The 10,287-nt window shown below is 38.9% G+C and overlaps 1 protein-coding gene across 1 annotated transcript in view; it reads right to left on the bottom strand.

Moving 5' to 3' along the window:
• The window catches only part of LOC103590656 (myosin-8-like), a 27,534-nt gene that overhangs the window by 2,096 nt on the left and 15,151 nt on the right, over positions 1 to 10,287 (bottom strand). The window contains 16 exon segments of the mRNA XM_008572948.1: positions 159 to 254; positions 818 to 1,071; positions 1,106 to 1,229; positions 2,305 to 2,508; positions 3,206 to 3,514; positions 4,435 to 4,559; positions 4,654 to 4,819; positions 4,903 to 5,086; positions 6,196 to 6,392; positions 6,520 to 6,638; positions 6,960 to 7,086; positions 7,509 to 7,898; positions 7,983 to 8,073; positions 8,156 to 8,301; positions 8,383 to 8,559; positions 8,652 to 8,894. Of these exon segments, the coding sequence (XP_008571170.1) occupies positions 159 to 254; positions 818 to 1,071; positions 1,106 to 1,229; positions 2,305 to 2,508; positions 3,206 to 3,514; positions 4,435 to 4,559; positions 4,654 to 4,819; positions 4,903 to 5,086; positions 6,196 to 6,392; positions 6,520 to 6,638; positions 6,960 to 7,086; positions 7,509 to 7,898; positions 7,983 to 8,073; positions 8,156 to 8,301; positions 8,383 to 8,559; positions 8,652 to 8,894 (2,952 nt within the window).

Genomic DNA, 10,287 nt, shown 5'->3' with positions numbered 1-10,287 from the left:
AGTAATATTGATTTGATCAACATATCTCACTGTTGAACCCCAAAAATATGTGTAATCAATACTGATTCCATAAAAAAATAAATTAAAACAAACAAAAAAAACCATGTTCTACTCCTGAAGAGTTTTGCTTCTTTCCTCAAGGACATAAAGATACTTACAGCCTCCTCAGCTTGTCTCTTGTAGGACTTCACCTTTGCCTGTAATTTATCTACCAAGTCTTGCAGCCTGAGAACATTCTTGCGGTCTTCCTCAGTCTGAAAGTTTGAAAAAGTACTCTGTATTCAACCCAAAGAGATAAGTCTACTGTGGCAGGTAAAATAAGTCATTTGGTATGATGGCAGGTGTACCTGGGGTAAACTTGATCAACTTCGAGGCTTCCTTCATAGTATTAACAGTAGCCACTCTTGTTAAATGTCTATTGTGTGCAGGCATTGTATTAGGGAATTGCATCCATCTCTTCTAATCCTTACCTTTCTACCCTGGGAAATGGATGCTGTTATCCCTATTTTACAGGTAATGAAACTAAGGTTTAGAGTATTAAGTAACTTGTTTAAAAAGCAAGGGAAGCCAAACTAAGATTAATATCCTGTTTATCTGGCTTTAAAACCCATTTTCTTTCCTCTCTTATGCTATTTTCTAAAGGCCTCCCTAATATTCCTATCCGAGTATAGGTCTGTAATAAGCAACTGTGTCTTTTACCCCTTGTATGCAGCAAGTTAATGTGTATTTCTTTGTGAGTGCCACATAAGTCATCACCAGGTTTTCAATTTCTGTCTGGGCAGGCAGTCTGGATTTTCTATTAAGCTATTCCCCTTACCTGGTAGGTGAGTTCCTTCACTCTTCTCTCATGTTTGCGTAGACCCTTGACAGCTTCAACATTGCGCTTCTGTTCACTTTCAACTTCTCCTTCAAGTTCACGTACCTACAGGAAGGGGGACATTTAAAGAACAGGTACTATAATCCAATCGGTCAATGAATTTCTGCTTCTTCAAATGACCTGCATTCTTTTTTTACTCTGCTTTATANAAACCGAATCAGTTAAGACGGTGGAGAGAGCACAGCACGATTCATGTTTGCCCACCACATGGTTGCCCTCCGCTCACATCGGTGATGGCCTTCTTGGCCTTCTCTTCTGCATTCCGTGATTCTTGAATTACTTCCTCCACTTCACTCTGGAGTTGTGAAACATCATTTTCCAACTTCTTCTTGGTGTTGATGAGGCTGGTGTTCTGTTAAAAAGAGTGGAAATTTGCAAGATTTGCAGTTTGCCATCTTGGGATTTTACAAATATCTTTGTTGGCTTGTACAAGCTACCTAATCCAACATTTCACTAAACTTTAAATATTTGTTCAGTGCAAAATATTAATCATTTGCAAGACTGGAACACCTCATCCCCACCCCTAGTGCCCCTCTGATTTATGCATAATGACTTCTGGGGTTTAAGCATGCCTATATTGGTAGACATTAATTATTTGCTCTTTCAGTTGTTTCAACCAGACATCACTAGTATTCTGTCCTTAAAAGCTTGAAATTATTAGAAAAGAATAGATTCTTTCTGTGTTTGACACTGGGAGTTTCTCGATTAGATGGAATCTATTCTCTGTGAACTTTCATGGTTTGTTCCCATGGGGAATTCTAGATTTTTCTTATGAAACATTTTCTTAAAATTTCAACCCAGTGGTTTTCAGAGGGAAGCAATACTGCCTCAGTGGGTATTTGGAAATGTTTTGGGGTGCATGTTTTTAGTTGTTAGAATGATTAAGGGGTGCTACTGCACTTAATTTCTGGGCAAGTCAGGGAAGCAAAATGTCCTGCAAGGCACAGGGACAGTAATACTACACAGCTGAATGCTGAGGTGCCCATGATAAGAAATGCTGCGTGGAACATTTTCAGAGTTTGGAGTCTACAGGTATCTTTACTCAAGTTTATTCCACCTCATGGTTTTCAAAATAACCTAAAGAGCCAAACCTTATTTTTAAATAAAAATGTAATGCCCTTTTTTTTTTTTTTAAAAAAAATATGACCAGTAAGGGGATCTTAACCCTTGACTTGGTGTTATCAGCACCACACTCTCCTGAGTGAGCCACAGGCCAGCCCCTCTTTTATTTTTGGTAGAAAATGTATAAAAGACAAATAGGAGCATACAACAAAAATCACCCATGATACCATCACCCCAAGATAACTGCAATTAACACTTAAGAGCATATCCCCATCCTTTTTTACATACATACATTTATAAAAGTGGGTTACTTCCATATTATAATTCTGACTCATCACTTACCAGTACACCTACATTTGTCTCACCTGGGTGTGCAGGAGCTGGACACGCTCACTGGCATCCAGGAGCTCCTGTTCTGCGATTTTCCTGCTCCTCTCCGTCTGCTCCAGAGTGGCCCGCAGCTCTTCGATCTCGGCCTGCAGCAGGTTGGCTCTGCGCTCAACCATGGCCAGCTGCTCCTTCAGGTCCTCCTGGCTCCGGAGAGCATCATCCAGGTGGATCTGGGTTTCCTATTAAGTGGAGGGGGAAAAAAAAGGCTTTTCACATTCTAAAGAGGATGGAAACGTCTCAGGAAAGGAACTGGAAGAATGTACCGTTGCCAGGAACAGGAAATGACATGCCTGTCATTTGAATGAACTTTTGAATGGTGATGTCACTTGCTTAGAGTGAGAGAAAATCATCAGGATACGTAGATTCTTGCTCTATTTCTGCCATTAACTGGATATTTTTTCATGTTCAAGTCACTGATGTTTATCATTTACGGAATATTTTCCATATTCTCCACCTATTACTTGACATCTGATATCTCATTTGATCCTCATACTAACTCTGTGAGGTGGGCAGTTTCATTCTTATTTTGCAGAATAAAAAACAGATTCTGAGAGGTTAAATAACTTGCCTAAAATCAGGCAGCTAGTAAGTGGCAAAACTGGGACTCAGTCTCAGGCCTGTCTGGTGCCAAAGTCTGTGTGCTTTTTCTCACATCATACCTTAATCTCTGGACTTCTGTTTGCTCTTGTACATAAAATTTTTTTTAAAACATTATGTTCTGTATGTATTTAATTTAGCTACCTTTATACCATTAGCTCATTGGCTACATTTATACTACAATTTAAGAGAAAAAAGGATGATTTAACAGGTGTTTTGGAGAATGGAAGACAGGTAACTTCCCTGACTCATCTGAGAGGCTAATGTAGACCCCTGTACCTTCAGGATCCCTTGGGTGTTTCTGTAGTTCCTCAAACTCTCTGCAGCCAAGCGGTTGGCATGGTTCAGCTGGATTTCCATTTCATTCAGATCTCCTTCCATCTTCTTCTTGACTCTCAGAGCATCATTTCTGCTTCTAATCTCTGCATCCAGTGTGCTCTGCATTGTCTCCACGACTCTAATATGATTTCTCTTCAGCTGGTCAATTTCCTCATCTTTTTCGGCAATTTTCCTATCAACTTCAGATTTGACTTGGTTCAACTCAAGCTGGATACGCATAATCTTTCCTTCTTCATGTTCAAGAGATGCCTTAACAAAACAGTGATCAATTAACAATGGAAAAGAACTTTGAGTATTTGGAGTATATTCCCTTGTGAGCCAAACTCTTAGTAATATCAAGTTGTCTAATTTTACAAAGTACAGCACAGTAGTTCGAGGCACCTCCTAGGTAAATCATATTTTTGCCTATTTAATCACAGATAATATTTGGCAGCTCTGTAATAAAGGTGCTTTGTCAATACAAACATTATTCATACTAATAATGATAAAATTATATTATTAAGCTTATGTGTAGTAAATACAAACTTTCAAATTGTTTTATAAATGAAAATGTTTATGGGTATGTAGTATACTTATTCCTGATGTAGAAACTATTGGCTTTAAAATGTATTTATATTTTTTAATGATTACATAATACATATTCATTGTAGAAGGTGGGAACAACACATAAAAACAAAGAAAAAACTAAGTGCCCATTGTGACCCCACTCAGAGATAGCCGTTTTAATGTGGTACATTTTTTCTAGTCAAGTATTTTCACATAATCAAAATCGCATATGCAAATTTGTGTCTTGCTTTTAAACAAATATTTATGTCTACCATAAATATTTCCCTATTTTAATCATATTTTATGACTGTATAAAATTCTGTTAGATGGCTGTTTTATAATTTGCTTATTTTTGTTCTTGGGTTGGACATCTTTGTCTTAAAGCTTTGCCTCCATTTAAGATTACTTTCTTGGGACAAATTCTTAGAATTGATAGATTGGAGTATTTAAATATTTAAGGCTTTTCATAGCTATTGCCAAATTGTCCTTTTATAAAGGTCATATGAGTTCAATTTGTCACCAGCTTCACAATAGTGTATCCATCTCACAGTAGCGTTGCCCACTTTGAGTGTTTTCATTGATGCTTGTCTTTGATTTTTTTCCCCCAACATAATGATACGTACCTCTGCTTCCTCTAAGGCAGCCTGAATTTCACATTTCTCTTGTTCCACTTGCTTCTTTATTTTCTCTAATTCACGAATTTGCTTCCCTCCCTCTGCAATCTGCTCAGTGAGGTCAGAAATCTCCTCTGTGGATGAACAGACAAAAAAGGGGTTAGACTGATGGCATCATGGAAAGGTTCTGCCAGGGCTACGTGGGATAGGCAGGTCATGAGGACTCACGCTGCAAGTTCTTATTTTCTCGCTTTAGCGTTTCAAGTTGATCCAGGGATTCCTCGTAGGCATTCTTCACCTTGAACAGCTCAGTACTAAGAGAACGGGACTCCTTCAGGGAGGCCTCAAGTTCAGCCTGAGTTTCCTCATATTTCTGTTTCCATTCTGATAGGATCTGAAAAGCAATAATCGTCAGCTGATACAAGGAGAAAGGAAGACCAAATACAGCATTTATAAAGTTTAAGCAGGTGGGGCCACCTTGTCGAAGTTCCTTTGCTTTTTATCAAGAGCTGCACAGGCAGCGTTAGATCTTTCCACATCGATCATGAGGTCCTCCACTTCATTCTGGAGCCGCTGCTTCGTCTTTTCAAGGGAAGCACATTTGGCGTTCACGGCTTCTACATGCTCCTCCGCTTCCTGCAGACGCTGGGCCAGCTTCTTCCTGAAAAGTTAGCCAGGCAGTGAAGGAGAGTGGCCAAGACCAGGAGCAAAGTGCTAACATACTTGACCCCTTTTTACAGTCCTGTTTGTATACTGGCAAATAACATGATTTTCAAAACTGTGGCCGCCAGAACTGCTTTCTAGATTGGTAAACTGTGTGGAAAGGTCCAAAGTGGTGAACAATTGGATTCAAGTCATTGGTGTGTTACTAGATTTTCAGAGGCTGCTATTGATGCTTCCCTTGTGTGTGTCTTACTATATATGTAATGTAGGATTTTCAGGACTTCTCATTGAGAAGTTGTGGAAAATGATTAGCCAGAGCAATTTTATTGATTGATGTATATATCCCTTCTCATTTCACAAAAATACACTACCTATGTTCATTGTTTTTTCAGATTTTCCACTTCATTTTATGTACTTTTCCCCTGGACAATAGCAAGTTTTTTCTAATCATGTATATTTGGACAATCTCACCAGGGACCAAGGTGATGGATAAATCAGGGCTATTTATGCAGTTTACACAAAGACAGTTTTTTTTCTTTCTGAATTATCTACATTTTTGCTTCATTCCCAGTTGTGTGCCAAGTACACATCCTTAAGGTACAGAGAAGCCTTTAGCCCTGATGCCCAAGATCTACTTGAAGGTCTCCTTTGGTGTGTACACAGTTTAAGGATTTACTTTACGTAGACAAATTCTGGATAGTGCGTATCATTTGGTGGCCTTCAACATGAGTTTTAAGAGAGGTATGTCTGTATATTCAATGCTTAAGAAGGTGGATTCTGGAATCAGAACGTCTGATTTCAGTCCCACCTGTACCATTTATTAAGCATATGCTCTTGGGTTAGTTAGTTAACATCTCACAGCCTCAATTTCCTATCTGTAAAATGGGTATAAGAATAATGATACCAACACAATGTGGTTATGAAAACTAGATGAGCTGATATATATATATATATATTTGACATACAATACACACGCAGTAAATGCTAGCTTCTGTTATTATTGTTATGTTGTTATCATCAACATCATCACAGCTGCTTTTAGGTATTGCTGAGTTGGACAGCTGTGAGACCATGTCTTTTTCCTCCTCCAGAGTTTACAAGACATACTTGGCCTCCTCCAGCTCCTCCGTGCGCTGGATGGCGTCCGTCTCGTATTTGGTCCTCCACTGGGCAACCTCGCTGTTGGCCTTGGACAGCGTCCTCTGCAGCTCAGCTTTGCCTTCCTGCTCCTCCTCATACTGTTCCCGCAGCAGGTCACAGTCGTGGCGAGAGGACTGCAGGGCGTGGGCCAGGGCGTTCTTGGCCTACGGAAGTGGCAGTTCAGTGACTTAAATTCATGTATTCAGTGATATTTAATTTATACACCCCAAGTGGAACCTAACTGGACATGTTTAGATTTGACTAGTCAAGAAGATCTTTGGTAAGACTCACTTTAGTTTCTTCCTCTAGCTGACGTTTCAGCTCCTCAATCTGCTGAGTAGATGCTTGTTTGCTCCTTGAAAGTTGAGATATTAAAGCATCTTTCTCATCTAATTGTCGGGAATATTCACCTAAGAATAATGGAAGTAAAGGCATTTTTAATGGCATAAAAAAATAAGCCTAAAGCTTTTATATTTATGTCTCTCTCTGTGTGTATATACTTTATCTGTTTCTAAATATTGTTAGAGGATTGGTTAGAAGTGGAGATGAAAAAGTGGAATTGCCATAGGAGTGTCACAAGTAAACTTGTCTGCTCATTCTTACTTTTTTTTCTTTTTGACCTGCTTAGCAAATTCTGATAGTTTGTTTATCCCCCTCTAAAATGGGAGCATTGCTGTTTATTCAGAAGCCTTGGAATCCATGGTTTTAGGGCCCAGAGAAGTAATCTTTACCTGCTTCTGTCTGCAGGCGCGCTCTCTGAGCTGTGAGGTCATTGATCAGCCGCTGCTGCTCTTCTTCCTTGGTCTTAAGTTCACTCAGTTGATCTTCTAGAGCGCGGCACATCTTTTCAAGGTTTCCCTATAGGACATGTGGCAATGAAAGATTAGAAATGGAATGTAGTAAAATAAAGTGTTAAATCTTGATTCTTAAGATAGATTTAGAGTGGAAAAATTTATGCTAAGTGTGAGTAGAAAGTTATGACATCAACTCTGTGGACTATACCATAATTCAAGCATGGTAGGAAGTGCATAATGTCCCTAAACTGGTTGTTGTTGGAGACCATTTATTTATGTCAATGATATTGACACTTGCTTAAAGTGGATTTTGAGATCATCTTAATGAGTCATAACCAGCATTTAAAAAAATGAAATAAAATGAATATATTAAGATAGAAAATATTTGCGTAGTGCTATAAAATGCCTGCAAACAATGTTTAATGGCAGAGAACAATGGGTGTTCTTAATAGGTTATTACCCTTATTTGGAGACAGTAGTGGGTACCTTGGCTTTGGAGATCATTTCTACATTACTAGCAAGGTCGTCGATCTCCATCTTCATCTCACTCTTCTCCTTCTCCAGTTTCTGCTTGACCCTCTGCAGGTTGTCAATCTGCTCCCCGAGCTCGGCCACACTGTCCGCGTGCTTCTTCCTCAGGGTGGCAGCCGTGGCTTCGTGCTGCAGGGTGGCCTCCTCCAGGTCCCTGCGCATTTTCTGGAACTCAGCCTCCCGCTTCTTGTTCATCTCAGTCTGGGCTGAAGTGGCCCCACCGGCTTCTTCCAGCCGCTCGCTGATCTCCTCCAGTTCCCGGGAGAGGTCAGAGCGCTGCTTCTCTGCTTTGGCCCTGGAGGCCCTCTCTGCCTCGATTTCCTCCTCCAGCTCCTCAATGCGGGCCTGGGAGTGACACAATCACATTATCATAAATTTAATGTGAGTATTTTTTTGGTGTGCAGAAAAAATAGAGGTGAGATGACTCACCTGCAATTCCTTGATCTTCTTCTGCAGTTGAATTTCTACTGCTTGCTCATCTTCAATTTTGCTCATCAAATTGCTAATTTCAAATTCTTTCCTTTAGGCAGAAGAACAAGACATATTAATACCCATCTGAATTAAAAGATGGGGTCACATAGAATTTTTTCTGGAGCTCATACTTTTTAAGCTTTTCATCAAGTTGTTGTCTGTCATTTTCTACATCCATTATGGAATCTTGGGCCAATTTGAGGTCACCTTCCAGTTTCCTCTTTGCTCTTTCTAGGTCCATTCGAAGTTTCTTTTCTTGCTCCAGAGACCCTTCAAGCTAACGAGAAAGTAAATATATTATCAATTGAAAGCGTATTTTAGAAAATCTTTCAAAAGGATATAAAAAAAATGTGCTTACATCATCCACTTGCTGTTCTAGCTTGATCTTAGCTTTGGTCAGGGTGTTGACTTTGTCCTCTTCTGCCTGCAGGTCATCCAGGGTCTGCTGGTGGGCCTCTTGGAGGGCTTTCTTCTCTTTGGTCAGCTTAGCGATGGTTTCATCCAGGCCTGCCATCTCTTCTGTGAGGTTTTTTACCTACAAAAGTTAAGAAAGGGATGATCTCTGCTATAAAGAAGCTCAGTGGGTTGGCAGAACCTCCATGTAGTACAGCAGCAGAGGATTCATACCTTGTTCTCTGTGGCATGTTTCTCCTTCTCAACCTTGGCCAGGGTCAGCTCAAGGTCATCAATGTCTTTCTTGAGTTCTGAACATTCATCCTCCAGTTTCCTTTTCTTGGCTGTCAGCTCAGCACTGATCTCTTCCTCCTCCTCAGCTCTCTCAGTCACTTCCTTGATTTTGGCCTCAAGCTGGATTTTGTTTTTAATCAGCTGGTCACATCTTTCCTCTGCATCAGCCAGGCTATCTGCCTCCTGTGGAGAGATTCATTAAGATATTTAGAGAGTTTGCTAATTATTTTAAAACTTGTTTTTGCACAAAATATTAGTGTGTTACCAAATTCTGTTGACTTTTTTGGTATGAATATAACTTCAGATTAATTGATCTTTATTACATGGCCTGGAGAAATGCAGTTAATTAGGAGTGAGACTATAGCTTTAGAAGCAAACTGGTCTGCAAAATGATTGGGTTGGAGCCATTGACTACTTAAAAAATAGTGTGTAGTAGAATAGAAAGACTTCTAGACAGGGCAAAAGGAAGCCTGGGTTTTTGTTCCAGTATAGCCTCCACATGTATAACCTTGGGCAAATTGCTCTATTCCTCTTATTCTCACATTTTTCATATGTAAATAAAGGGGTTGGAATAAATAAGTGCTAAGAGCTTTTCATCTTTGTAATATTCAAATATTTTGATTTAGTGAAATTGGTTAGTTTTGGTTTTGATTATTTCCTACCATCCTCAAACAACTAGTTACTAGACTGATATAGAAAAAGAAGAAAGATAAGTTAAACACATTCCCATACAGCACTTTTTGAATATAATAAAACCTCCCTATATCCATAATAGTGCTATCATTGTCCAAAATTTATATTTCCATTTAAAGAATTGCCTACTAGTCTCAAAATGAATTTTAAAATATATAAGAATGTGCAATTCTAAGAAACCATGTAGCTCAGTAAACTTTTTATAAGTGACTGATTAAAGGACTCAAATAAAAATTTGTTTAGCCACTAACTTTTTTTTTTATTTTTATTTTTCATCCATTAACTTATTAGATTACTCTGGTCTGGGGAATTTCTTTAACTTCTCAGTGTTCGTTTTGCTCATATCTTAAGTTTTTAAAATGTTTAAATGAATGATAATAGGGACTTCCCAGGGTTCCTTTGCTTTTCTTTTTAATAGTGATGCATTCAGTACATATTTACTCACTATTGATGATAACTGTGAAAAGAGGTTGAGATGGGAAGGCTGTGGTCCTATGCTTTTGGAAAAATGTAACCTTCATGTAAGTTAAGCTATTAAAAGGCAAAGTTGAAAATAACTTAAAAAATTTAGGAAAACTATGCTTTTTGTAGGTTCCTTCATGACATTGTTGAGCTTTTTGAAACAAAGCTGTGGTCCTATGCTCTTGGAAAAATGTAACCTTCATGTAAGTTAAGCTATCAAAAGGCAAAGTTGAAAATAACTTAAAAAATTTAGGAAAACTATCCTTTTTGTAGGTTCTTTCATGACACTGTTGGGCTTTTTGAACCAAAGAAATGGAAGGTTGTGTTTCACCAGAGCACTAGTGCGAAACTTATTCCCCACGCCGACTACAGCTCCTTCCTGAATCACTAAACAGAGGCCTTAAAAACTCAAGATTTTTTT

Source organism: Galeopterus variegatus, unplaced genomic scaffold (assembly GCF_000696425.1).
Source record: "Galeopterus variegatus unplaced genomic scaffold, G_variegatus-3.0.2 Scaffold852, whole genome shotgun sequence".
Classification (NCBI taxonomy): domain Eukaryota; kingdom Metazoa; phylum Chordata; class Mammalia; order Dermoptera; family Cynocephalidae; genus Galeopterus; species Galeopterus variegatus.
Note: the sequence above shows the minus strand (reverse complement) of the source record. Positions and strands in the feature narration are given on the sequence as shown.